Below are 24,687 nucleotides of genomic sequence, written 5' to 3'. Positions count from 1 at the left end.
ACAGAGGCTTCGGAGTCAACCTGCGGAGGATTCAACCTGGCTTCCCACGCGCTCCCCACGTGAGCGGGTTTAACTTCTATGAATCTTGGTTTCCTCATCTATAAAGAGGACCACAACAGTACCTACTTCACTAGATCGTGGTAAGAACTCAAAGCACTAATACCCGCAAGGCACTTATAACAGTGCCTGGCACAGAGTAAGCGCTCAGTATATACTAGCCATTATCCAACTGTACCCCCTTCAGAAAAACTCCTATTCAGTCTTCAGAACCCAGGCCAGCTATACTCTGTCTGCCCTCCCAGAGGAAGATAAAACTCCCTCCCACCTCACTGCTTCTTCTGTACTTCGAACAGCGTCCTGGGGCTGAACACATCATCCTCTTGTCTTATTTACAGTCTTACTTCCATGGCTGTCTGTGTCCTTAACCTGTCAGCTCCTTCTTAGAGACGTTAAGCTACCTTTTACATCCTCAACATCCAGGGTGGCGCTGCTCACACCTACCTAGTAGGTAATTAGCAGGTGTTTACGGACTTGAGTTGAAGCAGGTGGCAGCATGGCTCGGGCTGCCTACAGAAATACTGTTCTTTTATCGTGTCTCCAATCTCTAATTCCATAAGTCCCAACCTGTAGGAAAGGAGTCTATCCAGCATCCCTTGGAATCAGTCCTCACCTCCAGAGAATCTTGTCCCAACCCATTATCCATCCCTAATCCAGCCTGAGTTTGGTACACATACCTTCTCTTCAATTTTATACTTTTACTACATAGTATATACCCACGACCAATGTATCATATTGTTTTACTTAAGGGATTACATATTGCTGTATCCTCTGACAACTTGCTTTTCACCCAGTGTTACGTTTACAAGATTTATCCACATTGATATGCTTAGACCTAGTTTATTCAACTGGGAGCCAAGGGCTGTCTGATCTTGAAGCCCTAGGAATTGGCATCAAGCAGGAGCCATTCCTAGATATTCCTATAGTGTGTGCCACAACTTGCCATGGGCTTCTGAATTGAAAGGTTTTGGTGTGAACAGAAGTTTTCATTTCACTTGGGCAAATACCTAGGAGTGGGATTGCTGATTGTAGTGTAAATATATTTAATGTATGATTAATGTATGGTTAATGTATGATTAATGTATGGTTAATGTATGCATAAGAAGCTACCAAAGCTCACTCAAGAAGAAATAAATAGTACTATATCTATTTTTTAAATTGAATTTGTAATGGAGACCTTCCAACAAAGAAAGCTTCATGCCCACATGGTTTCATTGGTGAATTCTATCAGACAATTAAGAAAAAAATCATATCAATTCTACACAACCTTTTCAAGAAAATAAAACAGGAGGGAAACTTCCCAAGTCACTGTATGAGGTCAGATTTATCCTGATACCAAAAACAGAAAAAGAATTTACAAGAAAAGAAAACCATGGACCAATATGCAACACGAACATAGATGCAAAATTCCTTAACAAAATATAAGCAAATTTAATCCAGCAATGTATTAAAAGGATACTAAATGGAGTTTATCCCAGGAATACAAGGCTGATTCAACACTGGAAAATCAGCATGTGTAATTTGTCAAAAATCCATAGATCTGTACACCACAAAGAGTAAGTTTTACTGTATAAAATTATTTAGAAATCGCCCAGAATGTCAGGGGAATCCAAGATGAAATGCACACTGTGACAAATAAATTTGTTTACAAATGGGTGGTTTAACCACACTGAAACTGGTGAAGAAAAAAGGAGCTAAGACAGTGTATATTGATTAGATACTGTAAGACTAAAGAAAAAAAGAACTGTACATAAACTGTGCTCTGGTTGGCAGATTTGTTTCTCAAACAGATACAAGCTATGAATTCTGAAACCATTTTACATGTCTAGTAGAGTTGAACAAATAAGTAAATGTATTGGAGATAATGACAGAGACAGGTTTTTCACTGACTGAGAATGAAGTTACCAAAAAAGCAAGGGGGGATTGCAAGAAAGAACACTGTGGTGCTGGACTGCAGTTAGAAATATCAGTATGAACTCATGTGTTAAAGTATCAATATGTACCCAGACAGACAGAAAATAGATATGTATATGTGCATGTTTAGAATTCCCTAGCTCTGTCTGCTGAGAGGGCCTAGAAGCAGTGACACCTCAGTAGCAATGAGCTCACCCAGCACCCAGAACTTGGTTTCTAAATACTCTTCTCTAATACAAGGAACCAGGGGTCCCTGGGGAAGACTGTCCAGGGCTGGGACTGAGAATACACAGATGAGCTGGCAAAGCCAGAAAATAACAAAGACAAAAAAAAATACTGCATGGTATCCTCCCCCAAACCCATAATCTCAGTCCATTTATGAAAAAAATTTAGACAAATCTAAATTGAGGGACATTCCACAAAATACCTGGCCAGTACCTACTGGAAGAGACTAATGAGACAGGAAGACTACATGCCATGTGAGATCCAGGTTGGATCCTGGAACCAAAAATGGACCTTAGTGAAAAACGAGGGAAATCTGAATATAGTCTGCAGTTTAGTTAAGAGTGTGGCACCTATATTAATTTCTTTGTTTTGATAAACACACCAAATTATGTAATATGTTAATATTGGGGTTCTGAGGAAGGACTCTCTGTACTATTTTTGCAACTCCTCTGTAAGTCTAAAATTATTTCAAAATAAAAAGTCTTTTTTAAACCACAAATGGAAACCACCACACATATTGGAACAGCTCAAATAAAAACATTGGCGATACCAAGTGCTGGTAACGTGGTAGAACTTGAACTTGAGTTCTCATCCATTGCTGATGGGAATGCAAAATGGCATAAGCATTATGGAAAAGAGTGCAGTTTCTGATCTGGTCATAGGGAAGTGAAACATACACTTACCTATGACCCAGCAATCCCACACATAGGTATTTACCCTAGAAAAGTGAAAACTTATGTTCACATGAATCTTTATTTGAATATTCATAGCAACTTTATTCATAATGGCCCCAAACTGGAAATAACCCAAATCTCCTTCAACAAGGTAAACAAACTGATACATACGGACAGTGGAATATCACTCAGCAGAAAACCAGGAACAAACTACTGATACATACAGCACCACAGACCAAAGAAACCAGACCCAAAAGGCTACATACAGTATGATTCCACTTATATGACTCTCTAACAGGCAAAATTCTAGGAGTGGAGAGTAGATCAGTGGTTTCCAGATGCTGGGATTTGTGGAGGGGTTAACTACAGGGGATATTTTTGGGGTGGTGAGACTTCTTCATCACGATTGTGGTGGTAGTTACACGACTTTATGCATTTGTCAAAATTCAACACTATAGGGCTTCCATGTTGGTGCAGTGGTTGAGAGTCCACCTGCCGATGCAGGGGACACAGGTTTGTGCCCCGGTCCGGGAGGATCCCACATCCCACATGCTGCGGCCCGTGAGCCATGGCTGCTGAGCCTGCACATCTGGAGCCTCTGCTCTGCAGCGGGAGAGGCCACAATGGTGAGAGGCCCGCGTACCGCACACACACACACAAAAAAACAACAATTCAACACTATACACCAAAAATATGTAACTTATTGTTTAGTTATATGCAAATTATTATTAAATTAAGTATTAAAGTTTAGTTTAGGCTGGTATATATAAAGTCAGAGCCCTCTTGATGCCTCATTCCAGTCTCCTCCCCACCTTTTCAGAGGTAAACACTGAAATGAATTTCATATCTACCCTTCTGACCCCTAAAAAAAAGGTTTTTTACGTACCTATATGTGTGCGTACCATAGGAAATATACCACTTGAGTTTGGGTTTGTTTCTTAAGCATCCTAAACACTATCACATTGCATGCATCTTCTTTCCTCTGGTTTGGTTTGGTTTGGTTTGATTTGGTTTTGTCCCTTCAGAAGGTCTCTCAAGTCATTCAGGAGATGATGCTGATGTGTCGCCAGGGTCACAAGGGGACACTGTGGGATTCGCCCACCCAGCCCTCCCTCTTTTCCTCCGGGTGACAGGAAAGCCCTGAGGCCCAACTCTGGGCCTCACAAAGCTCAGCTCAAGATTTCGAAACTGGGGAAGCCCTACCCTGAGCTGGTGGGGCAGCGGGATGTCCGTCTGGAGCTGCTAGTAACCAACCCCCCTCCCATCTGGAACGGAGGCAACCCCAAGGGATGGAGAATGAGCAGGTCCTGAAGCATTTTGGAGAGCCTAGGCCACCCAACCAGAAGCCAGCGCCACCCAGGGACTTCCCTGGGTCAGGACCCAACCAAGTTCTCTTTTTCTTCAGTGGAAGGAGTCCTAAGGAGCACGCAGGGGCCAAGTGCTGGGCTCCCACCGGACAGGTCACCTCCCTTCCCGCCAGGGCTTCGGTCCTCTGAGCTGCCACACAGGCTGCCCTCATGCCCTCCGTCCCATGTGCCTTGACACCGTCTCCTTCGACTGGACCCGCCTCCAAAAGACACTGATGAAAATACCAGGAAACAAAACCCAGCCAGCATCACATGCTTGGTTTACACCCACTTTATCTGTCAGAATCCATTGGCCCCTTTGTCAAAGACTGCTACCTACATTTGCATGTTCTGTTCCATCATGTTGCTTGTTTAGCATTTGGGTGGTGGATGTAGTTTGAAAGAATTATGCTATCATTTTAAAATTGTTACCAAAATTATAGACTATAAGATGCAGTGATCAACGTGGTTGGTTGTGAATATAAAATCCAGCATTCTCTCAAAATTACCGGGAGAAGTTGTACGTGTTTATGTAGATAATAAATTGTTACACACTAATTACAAAGTGGTTCATTTTAGAATGTAAAGAAATAATACAGGTCTCATAATTACAGATCTCTTCATTTGTTTACCTCCAATCTCATTTTGAAGTGCTGTGATCTAGAATAAACTCTTAGCTCTATAATGATATTTTACAAACTTAGAAAACGTGGTCTAGAAATACTTGTTTGATGAATAGGTTTGTATAATTATATTCTTTTCTATAAGTTATGGTGATTCAAAGAAAATTCTTTACTGTCATGCATTAGAAAGAGCTTTGGGACTCACTGAAAGAGGGAAATCAGAGGTGCACCTCCACCATGAAACTGATCAGCCTGGCCTTCTGCAGGGCTTGATTCTCATAGGTATGGATTTACTCAGTCACTGGCCTGGCAGCCATCCCAGGATGGCCTCCACCTCTGAGGCCACCCTTAGCTATGTGCCCTTGGGGCTGACCCGAGGAAACTCTGCTAAGGAATTCATCAGCAGAGTCGCTCCCTGGAGCATCAACTGGCCTCCAGAACCCTCCTTAAAGCAAGGTTCCCACACTCCTTGATGCAACTCAGTCCCAGGTACACACAGGTATGCCAGGTAATCTGATGCACATAGCAGAGCAAGCACAGCTAGTGGCTGACTTGGTTCCGTTTTACTGTTTAAAACACAAGCAACAAGGTCCTATTGTATAACACAGGGAACTATATTCAATGTCCTGTAATAAACCATAATGGAAAAGCATATAAAGCCAAGAATGCATATACATGTATAATGGAATCACTTTGCTATACAGCAGAAATTAACACAACATTGTAAATCAACTATACTTAATTAAAAATAAAATAAAATAAATAAAACAAAATAAATAACTGACTGCAACAGCCTTCTAAGAAGCCACTCTCTGTTCAGAGGAAAGTGATGGAGTATCTCAGGGGCACAGACCGGTGAGGAACAAAAACATCAAGGCTGGAAACCAGTCCACACTAATTCTTACACCTGCCCTTTGCTCCCCAGCTTAATGCCCCTCCAGCCTGAATTAGCCCCCAACCCAGACCTTCTAACGTCATGTTACAGCTCCCAGAGCACAGAGTAAATAAATCATTCTACGCCTAGTAGATACTTCATGTTTGCTGAGTTTAAGTGAAATTTTGATGCGGTTTTGTATTAAAATATAATCTAATTAATTATAAGAAATATAACGCAGTGTGAAATGTTTTCTTCTGTTTCTATATTAGTTACCTATTAAGTTAAATAATAAAATCTTATAATTTGTACAAATACATTCAACAGTACAGTTTGATTGATAAAAATAACCACATGACTGAGCAGAGCTGGGGTAAGAGAAATTCATGACTGATTTTGTCTCCCCCAGCTGAGAACCCAGCACAGTGGAGACCCAACCCTGGGCCCTTCCCTGACAGTCAGGCTTCTTCCCCAGAGGCTGTCAGCGGGTTCATCCCCAAGGCTGAGGCCTCCAGATGCTCATTAAATGTGAAAGCCTTCCCAGGAAGCAGATAATGGGGTGTGCACATCTCTGTCCTCCTGGCCCAGATGAACCCCTATCTGGAGCCCCTTAAGCTAGAATTACACAGGAGGTAGAAATAGGAGGTGAAAACACAGCCCCCAAATGGAGGCCTGGCCCGCCATGAGGACACAGGCAATATAGGCAGGAAGAGAAATCTGCATGGAGCTGGTGGGGCAGACTGGGGTAAATATCCAGATTGCTGCTAACACGACTTTGATTATTTTAATATTTTAATTGAGATTAACTCTCATGCAGTAAAATACTTACATCTTAAGTGTACAATTAAATGAGTTTTGAGTCTTTCGGGATCAAGTACGAGGTGGGAGAGTTCATTCTTGGTGGTTCCGTGCGCCACGGTCAAAGGAGGAATTGGGCCCACAGGGGGCTGGGGAGGTGGCCCGAACCCACCAGCCGACCTAGCCCCCGGGTTCAGACTCCACCTGAGCCCCACCTGGGTCCTCAGCATTCTACACATTTCTGCCTCCCCTCCCCCCAGTTCCCCTGGGAAGTCTAGACCTACTTCTCCCTACAAGACTGGCAGTGACCTGGCTGGAGACCTTAACGTAAATCCTCATCAGTCTAGGGCCCTTGGTGCCCTGACTCAGATCCCTGGATTCAAGTTTGCTCAACACGGGAGCATCCCCTTCTAAGTCAGAAGAAACACCTCTGGGATTAGATTCACGAAGGATTTCAAGCTCTAACCCTGGCCCTTGATTTAACTTGGAGGGACATCCAAATTGTCTCTTCTACCTGCTGTACCTATAAGGAGAAGCAAAAGATTCTCTTTTTCTGAGGCAGCCCAGGAATTCTGGCAGGGACACGCTGACCAGCTCACCAGGGACCAATCCAACATTTATGATGTGGGTGGGGACACAGTCCTAAATCAGGAGCCCACTTGGGATTATAATCCCCTGGGGGGAAAAGGGCCAGGAATTACAAGGTTCAGTGCCTATTAGAAGGAATGAGAAAGTGCATTTGGAAGCCAGTCAACCATGAAAAGGTCAAGGAAGTTACCCATGAGAAAGAAAAAACCCATTCTCTTTCAGGGACAGCTTGTGGAAGGTTGTTAGAAAATCTACTAACAGAGACCTCTCCACTCCCAAGGGTCAATCCCTGCTGGGCCAACACTTTACCAGTCAGTCTGCCCCTGATATTAAGCAAAAACTCCAAAAGTTACAATTAGGCCCTCAAACCCCTATGTCACAACTCCTAGAGGTAGCCTTTGGGATATCTAATCATCACAATAAACTGAGGAGGAGGAAAGAAGTCAACATGAAAAAAGGAAGGCCAAGGTTCAAGCTAAACTGATAGCCATTGCTGTCAGCCATGCCTTGCAACCTCAGAGCAACCCAAAGGGTGAAAGAAGGTTCAACCTCTCATCAGTCCGGAGATGAGACCAGCAAGGGGGAATGCTTCAAATGCAAGTCAACCGGCCATTGGGCCCATGAGTACCAGAAGGAGACCCCTGGGCCAAGCCCAGTCTGCAAACAGACCGGTCACTGGAGATGGGAATGCCCTCGGTCCCCAAGGGGAAGCGGGGGCTCCTGCTCTTGAGATGGCCATGCTGGAAGACTGAGGCAGCCCAGGGATTCTGGAAGCTCCTCCCATGAGATGTCTATCTCCATCGAGGAGCCCCAGTGGTCCTTGATGTAGCAGGTAGGCAGATCAATTTTTTAAATTGATACAGGAGCCATTTACTCTGTCCTGATTTCTCACGCTGGGCCTCTTTCCTCTAAAAGCTGCACAGTGATGGGTGTCGATGGAAAGCCTCTCACCTGGTTCTTTACTCGGCCTCTCACTTGCCAATTTGAGCAGCATTTGATATCACATGGCTTTTTAGTTGGGCCTGAGTGTCCTACCCCACTACTGGGGAGAGATCTTCTGGGCTCCCTCAAGGCCATATTATGGTTAGAAGGCCCCGAGCAGCCCCTTATCTTCATCCCGGCTAAGGCAGATCAACATGAAGAGGAAGGGCCTATTCCCAGCCATATTCTACAAGCAGTAGAATAACTACAGTTTGGGACAAAGGAGTCCCTGGGAGGGCCATAAATGCCCAAACTGCGGAAATTAGCCTTAAGCCAGAAGCCACTTACTCTAACAAGAGACAATACCTCATAAGGTTAGAGGAAAAAGGGGGTTACAATCCCTCATAAATAGTTAAGACATAGCCTCTTGGTGCCCTGTCAGTCTCAATGCAATACCCCTATTCTGCCAGTTAAGCCAAATGTGTGATACAGGATGGTGCAAGACCTGAGCAGTAAAAGATGTCGTGGTCCCTATTCACCCCCTTGTGGCCAATCCTTATAACGTACTAGCCCAAGTCCCTGAAAATGTTAAATGGTTTGCTGTGCTGGACCTCCAGGAAACCTTCTTTTACATCCCAGTTCACCCCCTCTCACGATATCTGTTTGCCTTCAAGTGGACTAATTCCCACTCGGGCCAGATGAAAGAATACATCTGGACCGTACTACCACAGGGGTTTTGGGACAACCCACATTTGTTCAACCAGGCCCTAGGAAAGGAACTAAGGGAAATATGCCTAAAAGAAAGGGCTATTCTACAGTATGTGGATGATATATTAATATGTAGCCCTACCATGGAAGCCTCAGATGAGAACATCACTGAAGTTCTTAATTTCCTTGGGGCCCAGGGTTACAGGGTCTCCCAGAAAAAGGCACAAATCTCAAAGCAACAAGTTAAATATCTGGGTTACGTTATAAACTCTGGAAGAAGACAGCTGTCTCAAGATAGAAAACAAACTATATTAGGTCTCAGGGTCCCAAAGACAAAGAAACATCTCCATACCTTTTTAGACATGGCAGGGCTTTGCAGAATCTAGATCCCAGGATTTGGGCCAATGGCTAAGCCCCTATACGAAACCACTAAAAGCCCAGATACAGAACCATTACTTTGGACTGGGGAACAGGAAAAGGCTTTTAATAGTATCAAACAGGCCCTCGCTAATGCTCCTGCTCTGGGTCTCCCCGATTTTAAAAAGCCATTCATTTTGTACATGGCTGAAAAGCAGGGGACAGCTCTGGGAGTCCTAATACAGAAGTTATGTTATTTTTCCAAACAACTAGATTCTGTGGCCTGAGGTTGGCCTGGCTGCCTTTGGGCAGTAGCTGCCACCACTTTATTAGTGGAAGAACCTAACAAGCTTACCTCTGGACAGTCACTGGAAGTCCAGACACCCTCCCCCCATCAAGTTCCAAGGTATCCTAGAGATCAAAGGCCACCACTGGCTAACTGAGGGCCGCCTTACTAAGCACCAGGCTTTACTTCTTGACTCCCTAGAGGTAACCCTCAAAACTTGCCACACCCAGAAAAGGGAACCCTCTTACACTCTTGGTGGGAATGTAAGTTAGTGCAGCCACTATGGAGAACAGTATGGAAATTCCTCAAAAAACTCGAGTTGCCATAGGATCCAGCAATCCCACTCCTGCGTATACCCAGACAAAACTATAATTCAAAAAGATACATGTACTCCTGTGTTCATAGCAGCACTAATTACATTAGCCAACACATGGAAGCAACCTAAATGTTCATCAACAGATGAATGGATAAAGAAGATGCGGTATATATATATATATATATATATGTATATATATATATATACATACATACATATACACATACCATGGAATGTACTCAGCCATTAAAAAGAATGAAATAATGCCATTGCAGCAACATGGATGGACCTAGAGATACTAAGCAAAGTAAATCAGAAAGAAAAGACAAATACCATATGATATCACTTATATGTGGAATCTAAAATACAACACAAATGAACATACCTGTGAAACAAAACAGACTCTCAGACATAGAGAACAGACTTGCGGTTGCCTGGGGGAGGGAAGGATTGGGAGTTTAGGATTAGCAGATGCAAACTATTATACACAGGATGGATAAACAACAAGGTCCTACTGTATAGCACAGAGAACTATTCAATATCCTGTGATAAACCATAATGAAAAAGAATATATATATATGGGGCTTCCCTGGTGGTGCAGTGGTTGAGAGTTCGCCTGCCGATGCAGGGGACACGGGTTCGTGCCCCGGTCCGGGAGGATCCCACATGCCGCGGAGCGGCTGGGCCCGTGAGCCATGGCCGCTGAGCCTGCGCGTCCGGAGCCTGTGCTCCACAACAGGAGAAGCCACAACAGTGAGAGGCCCGCGTACCGCAAAAAAAAAAAAAAAAAAAAAACAATATATATATGTATAACAGAGTCACTTTGCTGTATAACAGAAATTAAACACAACATTGTGAATCAACTATACTTCAATAAAATTTTTTCAAAGACTGCCACAATAAATAAATAAATGTTTTGATAACTACATACCCCTACCAAGATAAAGAGCACTGCCATCACCCCAAAAAGTTTTTGGTGCCCCTTCTCAATCCCTCCACCATATAGGCAACCATTAATCTACTGTCCCTATGATTAATTGGCACTTTCTCAAGTTTTATGTAAATAGAATCATAAATTCTGTACTGTTTTACTCTGCCCAATGTGAGATTTCATACACATGGATGTAAGTATCAGAAGTCCATTCCTTTTGGTTACTCTGTAGAAGTCCGTGGCCTGGATATGCCGCAGTTTATCTCCTGTGACAGACAGCTGGGCTGGTCCCAGTTTTTGCTATTGTACTTAGAGCACCTGTGAACATTTGTGTGCAAGTCTTCTTATGGATATTGTTTTAATTTCTCTTGCTAAATACTAATTTTTCTTGGATAAATACTTGGATGGTTGATAACCTGGCTTTTCAAATTCTGATAAGATGACATAATTTCTACTGTTCTGCTAACCCCACTGGGCCCTTCCTCTGCCAAAAATTATTTTGTTACTCATATGTATTACAGATATCTCTTTTTGGTTTGTAAGTTATCTTTTTTTTCCCCTTAAGATTAAATTTATCATTCATTATCCCTATTTGCACAACCCAGAATCTGCCCAAAAATCTAACAAAATATTGAAGGGACTATAAGCAAACTGTAAGAGAGTCAGGCAAGAGGGCTGCCTTAAAAAGCCACATCCAGTGGTTTCCCTGTGGTGCAGTGCTTAAGAATCCGCCTGCCAATGCAGGGCACACGGGTTCAAGCCCTGGTCCAGGAAGATCCCACATGCCATGGAGCAAATAAGCCCGTGCGCCACAACTACTGAGCCTGCGCTGTAAAGCCTGAGAGCCACAACTACTGAAGCCCGCGTGCCACAACTACTGAAGCCCGCTCGCCTAGAGCCTGTGCTCTGCAACAAAGAGAAGCCACTGCAATGAGAAGCCTGTGCACCGCAATGAAGAGTAGCCCCGGTTGCCGCAACTAGAGAAAGCCCACGTGCAGCAATGAAGACCCAACGCAGCCAAAAATAAATAAATAAATAAATAAATTAATTAATTAATTAATTAAAAAAAAAAGACTGTAAAAAGTCACATCCAAATATCAAGGGCATTCCTACACAGCAGGAGTACAGGAATTTTAAAATAATAGGAAAATTATCCTACTCACCATACCTAGAAATAAACCCAGCAAGAAATAATACAAGACCTAGATTAGGAACAGTGTAAACTGACCAAAGGACTTGAAAGAGGACATAAGTAAATGAAAAGACAAAAGACTCTGTAATAAAGTTCAAAGGCAAATGACAGACTGACAGATAAATATTGATTGCATCTACAAAAGGCAAGGGATTCTTATCTAATGTAAATTCCACCTGCAAATCAAATAAGAAAAGCAAACAACACAACTGTAATACTGAAAGGACATGAACAGGCAATTCACAGAAGGAATGCAAATGGCCAATAAACATAGAAGAATGCCCAACTCCACCTGTAAGCATGGGAAATATGGGTTAAAACAACGAGATGGCATTTTACAAAACTATCCCTGATATTGGCAGGCTCCAGGGCTGGCAGGTATGGAGGAGTAGGTTTTCCAGAACAGCTGGAAGAGGGGAAAAACGTGTGGCCTATCCACACTACCATCAGCAATCCTTTCTCAACTTTGTCTTAGAAAAACTCATGTGCGCAAAGAAACCTGGGTGTGAGGGGAGTGACATCCCAGATTTGTCCATGGTGGTGAGATTCAGAGAAAACCCCATACCACCACAATGCCCACCAACAAGGGAGGGGTCCTTTGATTCATGCAACAGCCACAGCCAAGCCAGGAACACAAGAGAATATAAAGAATTTAGGGGCATGCACCTGGAAAGACTTGCAAGATGAATTTGTTGATCATTTATGTTAAAAACACATGTACATGAGATTTATCCTAGGAATGCAAGGTTGGTTTAACATCTGAAAATGAATTAATGTAATATATCATATCAATAGAATAAAAACAAAAACCACATAATTATCTCAACAGATGCAGAAAAAGCATTTGACAAAATCCAACACCATTTCATGATAAATACACTCAACAAACTAGTAATAGAAGAGAACTTCTTCAGCCTCATAAAAGGCATCTATGAAAAATCCACAGCTAACCTCATACTTAATGGTGAAAGATTGGATGCTTTGCCCCTAAGATGAGAAAAAGACAAGGATGTGTGCTCTCACCACTTCTATTCACTATTGTACTGGAGAGACTTCCCTGGTGGTGCAGTGGTTAAGAATCTGCCTGCCAATGCAGGGGACATGGGTTCTGAGCCCTGGTCTGGGAAGATCCCACATGCCACAGAGCAAATAAGCCCTTGCACCACGACTACTGAGCCTGTGCTCTGGAGCCCGCAAGCCACAACTACTGAATCCCATGCACCTAGAGCTCATGCTCCCCGACAAGAGAAGCCACCACAATGAGAAGCCCACGAACCACAACGAAGAGTAGTCCCCCTTCGCCACAACTAGAGAAAGCCCACATGCAGCAACAAAGACCCAAAATAGCCAAAAATAAATAAATAAATAAAATAATTAAAAAAAAAAAACTGTACTGGAGGATCTAGCCAAAGCAATAGACACAAAAATGAAATAAAAGACATCCAGAATGGAAAAATGAAGTAAAACTATTCACAGAATACATGATTTGTATATAAAAAGTCCTAAGGAACTCACTAAAAAAGTATTAGAACTAATAAACAAGTTCAGCAAGGTTTCAGGATATAAGATTAAGATACAAAACCAATTGTATTTCTATACATTTGCAATGAACAATATGAAAAAGCAATTAAGAAAACAATTCCATTTACAATAACATCAAAAAGAAGAAAATACTTGGGAATAAATTTAACAGAAGAAGTGCAAAATGTATACTCTGAAAACTAAAAAGAAAAAAAATTGCTGAAAGAAATTAAAGAAGACCTGAATAAAGGGAAAGACATGACATATTCATGGATTGGAAGACTTACTATTGTTAAGGTGGCAATACTCCGCAAAATGATCTATAAATCCAAAGTAATCCCTATCAAAATCCCAGCTGGCTTCTTTGCAGAAATTGACAAACATTCTAAAATACATATGTAAATTCAAGCAACCCAGAGTAACCAAAACTATCTTGAAGAAGAATTAAGTTGGAGGACTCAAACTTCCCAATTTCAAAACTTACTACGAAGCTGCAGTTATCAAAACAGTGTGATACTCACAAAGGACAGACATATAGATCAATGGAATAGGACTGAGAATCCAGAAATAAGCACTCATATTTATAAGTCAATTGATTTTCAATAAATGGTGCTGAGACAACAGGATATCCACATGCAAAATAATGAAGTTAGACCCTTACTTCACATGATATACAAAATTAACTCAAAATGAATCAGAGACCCAAATGTAAAAGCAAAAAATTTAAAACCCTTAGAAAAAAACGTAATTTAAAATTTTATGACCTTGGATTTAGCAATGCAATCTTAGACACCAAAAGCATAAGCAAAAAAGGAAAAAAACCATAAATTAGACTTGATCAAAATTACAAATTTTTGAACTTCAAATGACAGTATGAAGAAAGTGAAAACTCACAGAATGGGTCGAAATACTTGTAAATCATATATCTGATAACGGACTTGTATCTAGAGTATATAAAGAATAATTACAGTGCAATAATAGAAAGACAAATAACCCATTAATCCTTTAATGGGCAAAGGATCTGAATAGACATTTCTCCAAAGAAGATATACAAATGACCAACAAGCACATGAAAAGATGCTCAACATTATTAGTCATTAGAAAAATGCAAATCAAAATCACAGTGAGATACCACTTCAAACCTACTAGGATGGCCATAAAAAGGTAAAAATAAGTGTTGTCAAGGCTGTGGAGAAATTAGAACGCTCATAATTAAGGGATATGGGTTTTTTAGGGGGGATAATTTTATGTGTCAACTTGACTGGGTCCCCAGGGTGGCTAGATGTTTGATCAAACATTATTCTGGGTGTGTCTGTGAGGGTGTTTCTGGCTGAAATTAACATTCAAATTGGTAGACTGAGTAAAGCATATTACTGAGTAATTACTGAGTAAGTTAATTACTGGGTAAATACTGAGTAAAGCATATCAACTGAGTAAAGCATATTACTCCCTAATATGGGTGGGCCTCATCCAATCAGTTGAAGACCTAACATTAAACCCTTATGAAGCACTTTCTCTATGTGAACTAAGGTCATGAAAATAAGTTATGAAAATAACTCATTTAGTCCTTAGGACAACCAAATGAGGTAATTATTATTATACTTTCCATTTTACATGTGCAGAAACTGAGTCACAGAGAAGATAAGAAATGTGCCCAGAGTTTATCACTGGTAACAAATACACACAGCTAACAGCTAGTACATGGCAAAGCAGCCTGGTTCTAGAGTCTGTGTTAACTATAACACTATATTGCTTCTCACCTATTTTGGTCTATACGTTTCTTATTTGAACTTTCATCAGGAGGATGTATTGGTATGATTTCAAAACTTTATTTAAATCATAGTTTTGTCATCTAATCAAGATAATTCACTCAACACTATCAAAGGAGTCATCAATCAGTGAAAATGGTGCTACCACCACATTCCAATCCACAGTCACCATAATTCAAAGAAGTGGATTCAGTGGGTTGAGGGGAATGCTTGCAACCCCTCACACACACCCCAGCACTCTCACTTATTCTGCCTCTCTTAAAACCTTTCAAGGCTCCAAAAGCTTTTGCATTAAAACAGTGGTTCTCAGTTGTTTATCTTGAGATCTCTTTGTACTCTTAAAAATTATTGAGGATCCCAAATAAGTTTTTGTTTATTTGGAATATCTAGCAATATTTGAGATATTAGAAATTAAAACTGAGAAAAATTTAAAATATGTATTAATTCATTTTAACATAACAATAATAAGCCCATTACGTGTTAAATAACATTTTTTTTGTTTTGTTTTGTTTTTGCGCTACGCGGGCCTCTCACTGTTGCGTCCTCTCCCGTTGCGGAGCACAGGCTCCGGACACGCAGGCTCAGCGGCCATGGCTCATGGGCCCAGCCGCTCCGCAGCATGTGGGATCTTCGCGGACCGGGGCACGAACCCGTGTCCCCTGCATCGGCAGGTGGACTCTCAAACACTGTGCCACCAGGGAAGCCCCTTAACTAACATTTTTTATGAAACTATTTACAAAATAAAACAAAATTGAGTGAGAAGGATGGCACTGTTTTACAGTTTGCAAATCTCTTTTATGTTGGGTTTAACAGAAAGCAGCTAAATTGTCATATCCACTCACTCCTGTATTCAGTCTGTTGTGATATGTTATTTTGGTTGAAGTAGAAGAAAATATGTCCTCATATGTCCTTTCCATAGACGGAAAAGGGAGGAGTATTTTAATAGCCTTTTCCAGAAAATTGTGGATATTCTTCTTTTATACTACACCAAAACTGAGTAAATGGTAGTGTGGAATCTGAAACCATACCAATGAACTTTTCGTACTCTGTTACATTAAAATACACTGGTAGACTGTCCTCTTTAAATGGATCATGCATCGGTCATTTGGAAAATATTGGCTCACTGAATTACGCATATCTTCCAAATGCTGACATATCTCATTATACAATGTCAAAAGTATATATTCATTAATATAACCACAAATCTCATCAGAAAAATTTTAAATATTGGAAAACTGTCAAACTCATGATGGTGTATAAAACCTTTCTAAAATTTTAGTTTTCACTTGGAAATTCAGATGTTATTGTTGGCAACAAATACTGTCCGTTGTTTTCTTTGAAGTCATAGGTTCACTTTATTCATTTTCAAGAAAATGTCTATTAAATACCCAAGTTTGAATAAGCATAGTTTGGCTGTCAGTTATCTTCTCAAGTAGAAATGGTGTTCCACGAAAAACATGGTCTTGTCAGCTGACAATCACACAAGTACTTTTTCTCAGAACAACCACTGTACCTCGGTACTCAGCAGAAGTGCTTTCTGCCTACTGCCCACTTCCTCACACAAAATATTAAAAGTACTTGTGTTAACATTTAATAAAATTAATAATGCTTACTGTTTCATAAGCACATTCTTAAGGGAAATTTTTTTTTTCTATGGAAGTGTGGTAGTGAAGAATAAATATAATGACAACTAGGGCCCCCTGGTGCCACTGCCTTGATTCCTGCTCAGGTGCCAGCAGACTGCTGTAGCACATCAGCGCAAATGTCAACACAGTGATAAGCGATGTAACAGTATAATTTTGAAAATAGATTTGACTGCCTGAAAGAGTCTTAGGGACCCCTGGGGGTCCATGAACCACGTTTTGTGAATTGCTGCCTTACAGCATTTGAAAAGACAGGCTAGCTGTCAAAAAGAACCCTCAAAATGCATAATCCAATCAAGAGAATGTGACCAATTTTTTAAAAGTCATGTGTCCACAAATGCCTATTATATTCCAATAACCATTAGGTAAATAGACATATGTGGCTCCCCATCTCTCGGAGCTTAATTCTCTTTGAGAAAATGGACAATAGACAAGACGATTTCAGACTGTGAAAAGGCTGTAAAGGAAATAAGCAGGATGAGGTATTGGATGCTGGCCCGGGGGGTGGCAGAGACTCCTGGACAGAGCATGGTGAGGGGAGGCCTCCCAAAGAGGTGATACACTTGCTAAAGGCCAGGAGATGACAAAGACCCATTTCTGCAAAAGGTGCAGGGAACAGCATTCCGAGCACAGGGCACAGCAAGCAAAAAGGCCCTAAGCAGGAATAGCATGGCATTTTTAAAGAAAAGAAGGAGGGGTGGACTCAACCCTGGGCCTAATTGTCTTCTCTGGCTTGCTCACTGCCCAGGAGTGCTCACCCCTGCAACACCTTCAGAGTTAACTGCTGCACGCAAGACTGGTGACCCGCAAATGCTTTTCTCCAGCTGACCCTCCCTAAGACCCAGACTCACCCCCACAACCAACATCTCCCCTTAGCCACCTAATAGGTAAACGCTCAAAACTGACCTGGAATACCTCAGGCTAGCAGTAAAGATGAGCCAGAAAAAAAAAACCAAAAAAACCCAGCACCACAATGACTCAAGGCTTATTTCCACTAAACTCATCTCCAATTGGATTAGGAGGATGCTCCCAACAGAAATGCAAAGCTTCAAAATATCCCTACAGGTTTTCCTGTGCGACGCCAATCAAAAACAACCAAGCTGCAAAGGGCAAGAACTGACCCCCAAAGAAGAGGGAGGAAACACACACACACACACACACACACACACACACACAGAATAAACTCAGACCCGTGTGAGAAGGAGAGAAAGGAGCTGCTTCTGGGGCAGGTGGTCTGACTATTGGGAACACAGGCTGATACCATAACTGCAATTTCTGCAGCTCGTTGGGACTGTCCTGTTGCATCTGACTTGAATTTTGTTTCGTTTGACATGAGAATTCCTGGGTAACTTTTAATTCCAATGCCTCACTGCACCCCCAGAGACTCCGATGCAATTTCTCTGGGTCAGGACCCACAACCGTCTACTTGTGCAGCCCCGGGCCTTAGAGTTCAGCCTCACACCGGGCCCTCTGGAGAAGCCGGCTCTAAATTTGGCACAGGGAGTCCCAAATTTCCAGCTTCCCTCCCTGGAAATTTCATTCTTTCATCAGCCTGAGGGTCACGCTGGCCGGGTTCAATCCTCCGCTCTCCCAGGCGCCCGTGACTTTGGGCCTCACGACCTCTGCAAGCCTCAGTCTTCAGTCTGGGGAATGATGATCCGGATCGCGTGGCTGGAGAGAGGGGAGTAAGTCAGCAAGCCTATGTGAGAGGTGTCAGGTCCAGTCGGCCGCTTCCAGAAGAAATCGACGGAGAAGTGCCTGGGCTCGGCCTCCCAACGCAGCGGCGGCGGAACCTGGGCAGGTTGCTCGCCCTGCGGGGCATCTCTAACCCCAGGAGTGTTCCCACGGCACCCGGGGAGTCCCGCGCCGCCTCCAGGGGACGTCCCCTCTTCTCCGGAGGCCGAGTCAAGGATGCCCCGCAGCTCAAGGAAACGCTAGGGGCTGACTCCAAGGAGGGCCAGCGCCCCACACCGCCGCGGGCAGGGGGGAATTAAATTGGCTCTTAGGCTCCCCCTCACACCCTCAAAGCGAGGAGGAACTGGATAGAGGCGCAGAGCAAAAGAGGACGTGGGTAAAAAGAGAGCCGGGACGCTCGGTTGAGGCACCGCTGGGATTCGAACCCAGGATCTCCTGTTTACTAGACAGGCGCTTTAACCAACTAAGCCACGGCGCCGCCCGCACAACCACCGCCAGAGTCTGTTCCTCATCACCATTTACTGTATAGGCTGCGTGCACGCGCACAAGTTTTGTCGGTGGCTGACGCATGCGCTGTGTAAGGTCCTCGTCACAGGCGACTTAGACCGAAGAGTTGTACTCGGAAGCCGGAAGCTCGGGCAGTGAGCAGTGGGCGGGCCCAGGCCGGCTAGTCTTCCCAGTGTTGCAGCGTCCGCCCCCGGCGTGGAGCCAGGGTGGCCCACCTTTGGGGAATGCTCGCTCAAGATCTGGTCTTCGGCCCTCCAGAACTGACGCAAGCTGTCCGGCGAGGCCAAGCCCCGGCCCGGTCCGGAGATCCAGGGCCCGCTAGCGCGGCCGGGCTGCCGGCTCCCCAGCGTTGGATCAGGGCTCAACCCGGCCGTGGTCCTGCAGTGACCACGCGTCGGACCCATCACACTGGCGCCCTGAGCCTGGGAGGCCGGTTGCCCTCCTCGGCCGCACGCTGACCACCGGGGTCTCCGGCGCCGTCAGCTCTGGGGGTTCATCCGCCCGCCGGTGGAAACCAGACCCATAGCTTCAGTTGGGCCTCTTCCGCGGACCCTGAGCACGGGGAGCGTCCGGGGGCACTGAGGAGACCCTGAGCAGGCACTGAACGATCAAGAGCTTAAAGGGGCCCAGGCCGCTGGCCTTAGAGCATCAACACCATACGTGGGAGGTTTCCGCTGCCAGAGGAAGGCAAAGCCCTCCCCACTCAGGCGTCTCACCTGCCCCTCTGGGGCTCCTCACTCAGACACATCAGCCACTTTGTCACAACACTTTTTAGAGTGCCTTTGAGCAGCAACAAAACCAAAACCGCTAATCCATTGATCCAGCGATTTCTCCAGTGGGAGAGCCTTATCCACAGAAATGTAGGTCTCTGCAAAAGTATGTACACAAGAAGGTTCACTCCAGCATTGTTTGTAATAGCAAAAAACGAGACGCAACCTAACTGCCCATCCCTGGGGACAGTGGATGCAGGCCAGACATCCTCCACAGCAGTGAGGAAGAATACATCTATGTATGTCTTCATGTGCCAGAGAAGGGATAAGACTTCTCTTCCAAAAAGAGCCCAATTGCTGGGAGGCTGATGCAGTGGAGTTTTGCCATGTTCATGCATCATTCATGTAAATTAATGGATAAATACTGAACAGCCTGCTGAAGCTGGGCAGTCATCCTGGTTGTGACTAAGGAGGGTAGCACCAAGCACAGGACCTGCCCAAGCAATGACTACCAGGTTATGGTGCTCATGGGCAGAATTATGGGATGCCAATCAATTAACACTAAATAAATCAGTCCTGCAACTAAGTTTTTTTAAAAGGACCAAGGGGCATACTAATGATATCTGACGGAAATCCTGTAAGCCATATCAAATGGAAAAGGGAGCCCTTCACGTTTAACTGATACCTTGCTCTTTGTGAAGTAATTGATTACACTGTACGCGTGGAAGCAGGAAGGAGGCTGTACACATGCATGGACATTCTGGAAAGTAAAGAAACTGGGGTGGAGAGCAAGAAGTATTCTGTGATGGAAATGCCCACCACCCACTTGCCTAACCAGACCTTCCTCTGCTCTGAGCAGTGACCATCTGGGAGCATTAGCCAGGGCGGCACCCACAGTGCCATGGTACAGTCCCCTCCACAGATGGAGCTACACAGCTTCCTCTTCATTCAACAAACACTTCCTCAGAGGCTGCTGCTGCATTACAGGGCAAATCCAGAGACCAGAATGTGTTCCAAAAATGAGACAGGATGGACACCAGGACATAGAATTTAGAAAGAACAAAAATGTTTCTAGAATTCACATGCACAATTGTTTTCCAAAAGAATCTATATTTATTCTGCATGTAAACTAAAGACAGAGGGATCCCCAAGGGGCTGTGGAGCTGAGGAGGTGGCACAGTGGTGGAAGCCCAGCCAGAGCGTGGCCCCTGCCCCAGCCTGACAGACCCACCCGCTGGGAAGGGGCCCCAGAGAAAGGCCTGTGCAGAGCCCCGAAACCTATATGACAGGTGGCCTGTGCTCAATCACCCAAAGGCTCCAGTGGCCATCAGCCATCCTCACCCAGGCTGCACTCCCTTGACAGTGAGACCTCCCCTTCTGGTGATGGTGAGGCCTCTGTTGACAAGTCTTTTGCATCGATCCGGCAGAACACACATTTGGTGACTGCTTCAGAAAAGATGTCACTTTCGTAGATGGAGAAAGGCCTGTCACATTCTTCACACTGACATGAAATATTTTAAAAGAGTAGAAAGGAGGTGCTGATCAGAGGAGATCAAAGCATGCAGTTAGAATTCTCCCCCCTGATCCAGCTGCCTTGGGCCGGGCCAAAGCAAGAGCTGCCTCCCCTCTCTGGGGCTCTAAGTGTACAAGGGTAGAAACTGCAGGCCACTGAGAGGGGAAAAGCACAGGCTTCCTGCTCTTTTCCCTCTCAAAAGCTATGCAGGTGCTTCCAGCTCATGTCCCCTGCTGTGGGGTCCCAGGGTGGCCGGGAGCCCAGGGTGGCCGGGAGGAGTGGAGAGCCACTTGACAGTGCTGAGGATTTGGGGTGGGTGTCTAACCTCACCCTCTGTTCTGTGCAGAGCAAAAGTACAGGGCCGAGGGGCTATCCTAACTCCCTGACATCCTGGGGACACCTAACTTTTGAGAATCAAGTAGGCAAGACTTCTGAACAAAGCAGGAGTTTTTTTCTAGATGATGATGGTGCTGAGCATCCTCCTCTGTCTTTGAGCCGAAGCACCCAGAGGACAGTGGATACAGCGGCACAGCTCACTTGCAACATTTTCCCACCAACAAGTGAGCAACACCAGGGGGTGGGCTCTCAGGCCATGGGCAGAGGTCTCTCAGGGATCCCACCAGAGCACGGTCCCCCTGAGACGAGCCGGCAGGCAGCAAGCCCCTGCCCAGGCTCTCCAATCCCCTGTGCTTTGCCACTCTTGCCTGCTCCAGGGCACCAAAGCCTGCAGGAGAGATGGGGCCAACCCCACCCAGGGCAGGTCTTCTGGGAAGTGTGGCCTCTGAAGTTTCTCGTATTGAATCAGAGCAAGTCAAATGCAGCGAGCTCATCTTTGCCACAGCTTCAGGTAGGTTTCTTTCTTTTGCAAGAAAGAAATTCAATCCCTTACCTGCCTTATTCTACAGCATCATTTCCCACGACCCAAGCCCAGAACAGCAGGGCTCAGAGGAAGCAGCTCCTGGGTCCCTCCCCAGGTGGCAGGTGGAGGACACAAGCACTGCTCTGTACCCAGTCAGCTTCCAGGGCCTAAGGGCCGACATGGCCACAAAGGCTATGAGGACCAACTGGCCACAAAGACGGGGTTCCTCCTGGGTCCCACCCCTTACCTCCCTGCCCCCCGGTGCCATTCTCCAATTAGCCATCTCCAGAAGCAGTGGCTCCCAGCCAGGCCTTCTGAGTGGAGACAGGCTTGGGGAGCTCCAGGATTCACAAGGGCCCAGCAGGGACTCCTCAGCCTCTTGAGGTGGCAGCCAGGTGCCTGCACTGCGAGGCTCCAGCAGGGACTGGCCTCCACTGCCCAGGGCCAGCCCTGGCTATACCTGGTGAAGCAGAAGATGTACCCACCATGATCACCCACTGGAGAATTGGGACCTGAGCCCCATCCATGGGAAACGGGGCACTGGGGACCTGGCCGGGGTTCTGCTGCAGGAGCGTAGGAGGCCCACACGGGGTCCAGCTGTGTGCCAGCCTCCCTCCAGGACTCCCTCCAGCCTCATCTCCTCCCACCCACCCTGCTCACTCCAGTCCTCAGCACCAGGCTCACTCCTGCCTCAGGGTCTCCACATGGGCTGTTCCCTTTGCTGGGATGTCCTTTCCCTAAAAGAGCTGCACAGCTCACCCCCTCACTACCTTCAAGTCTTTGAACAAATGTCACCTTCTCAATGAGACCTATTCTGACCACCCTTTAGAATGCTGCAACTGCCAGCACTCCCGTTTCCCTTTCCTATGTTATTTTCCTCCAAATTATTTATCATCATGTGACTTACTATGTATTTTTCTAATTTCTTTATTCATTGTTTGTCTCCCCTTTTAGAAATGTAAGCTCCCTCAGGGCAAAAATGTCAATCTGTTTGTTCATAGTTTTATCCCCAGTTGCCCAGTTTGTTCAAAGAATAAATTTGTAGGGAGAACTAATGAAAGCCTTCTTTTGGCTTCATTTTACCCAATACCAACCTGTTTCAGCTTTAAGCCCCGGGCCTTTTTATACTCGATTACCAAAGGAATTTGGTCAATTTCTTCAATATTCCATAGTCTCATGGTCTTATCCTAAAACAAGTTAAACAGCAAACCAGCAGTCACAAAACGGGCTCGTTAGGCTTGGATGACCCAGGGAGGGGCATGGCATCTAGGTTACACGTGGACAACTTCGACCTGCAGAGGGACAGTTAGGGCGACCAACTGTCCCAGTTTCTCGAGCACCATCCCAGCCTTAGCAAGTCCCATGTCCCCCAAACTGGAAGCAACCAAGATGTCCCTGAATAAGAGAATAAACAAACTGTGGTACATTATTGTGATAGAATATTATTCAGTGATTTAAAAAAAAAAGAAATGAGCTGTTAAGCCACAAAAAGGACATTGAGGAGCCTTAAATACAAATTTCTAAGTGAAAGGAGCCAGTCTGAAAAGGCTACATACTGTATGATTCCAACTATATAACGTTATGGGAAAGGCAAAAATATGGAGCCAGTAAAAAGGTCAGTGGTCGCCAGGGGCTCTGGGGAAGAAGGGGAGGGATGCAGCACAAGTGCAGCACAAGGAGTTTTTAGGACAGTGAAATTGCTCTGTATGATACTGTGATGGTGGATATGTGACATGCATTTGGCAAAACCCACACAACATAAAGAGTGAAACTTAAACCATGGACTTTAATTAATAATTATATATCAATATTAGTTCATCAGTTGTGATAAATACACCACACTTGATGCAAGTGGCAACTGGAGGGTGAGGTTATATATAACCCTCTGTATGATCTGTTCAATTTTTATGTAAACCTAAAACTGCTCTAAAAAAATAAAATCAATTTTTTAAAAAGACATCTATGCTCCTTAGAAAATAGTGGTCACTGAATTAATTTGGGAATACCACTCAAATCCATTATCTCAGCATTCCTTTGATTAGTCTTATGAAACTGAATGTGGTCAGCAAAATAATGCCCCCCCCAACAAAGACATCTACATCCTAATCCCCAGAACCTGGGAATATGTTAGATTATATGACAATGGGGAATTAAGGTTGTAGATGGAATTAAGGGTGCTAATCAGATGATCTTAAAATAGGGAGATGATTCTGTATTAGCCGTAACCACAAAGGTCCTGAAAGGTGGAAGTTTTAGTCAGAGGAATCAGTAACAATGGAAGAAAGGCAGAGAGAGATACAGTGTTGCTGGCTCTGAAGATGGAAGAAGGGACCACAAGCCAGGGAATATGGGTGGCTTCTAGAAGCTGGAAAGGCAAGGAAGTGGATTATTCCTTAGAGCCTCCAGAAGGGAAGTCCTACTGACACATTGACTTTATCCCAATGAGAACTTGTGATACTTCTATCTTACAGAACTGTAAGATGTTAAATGTATGTTAAGCAGTGAAGTCTCTGGTGATTTACTATAGCAGTAATAATAATATTAAAAAACGAACACAGTAAGTAATGTTACATTTCCTGATTTGGCAGTTGCAACTAAATATCCTGTGGAAGAACAACAGGAGAAAGTCTGGTGACATATACGTTGGCCCTTACAGTGCA

General features: G+C 44.3%; 1 protein-coding gene across 1 annotated transcript in view; it reads right to left on the bottom strand.

Moving 5' to 3' along the window:
• Positions 1–18,374: 18,374 nt before the first annotated feature.
• The window catches only part of WDR88 (WD repeat domain 88), a gene marked incomplete at both ends in the record, with an annotated part of 41,968 nt that continues 35,655 nt past the window's right edge, over positions 18,375–24,687 (bottom strand). The window contains 5 exons of the mRNA XM_081216018.1: positions 18,375–18,677; positions 19,161–19,323; positions 19,662–19,725; positions 20,997–21,156; positions 23,122–23,214. Of these exons, the coding sequence (XP_081072144.1) occupies positions 18,375–18,677; positions 19,161–19,323; positions 19,662–19,725; positions 20,997–21,156; positions 23,122–23,214 (783 nt within the window). The remainder of the gene's footprint in view (positions 18,678–19,160; positions 19,324–19,661; positions 19,726–20,996; positions 21,157–23,121; positions 23,215–24,687) is intronic.

Source organism: Mesoplodon bidens (genome assembly GCF_964165515.1).
Source record: "Mesoplodon bidens genome assembly, chromosome: 18".
Taxonomy (NCBI): domain Eukaryota; kingdom Metazoa; phylum Chordata; class Mammalia; order Artiodactyla; family Ziphiidae; genus Mesoplodon; species Mesoplodon bidens.
Note: the sequence above shows the minus strand (reverse complement) of the source record. Positions and strands in the feature narration are given on the sequence as shown.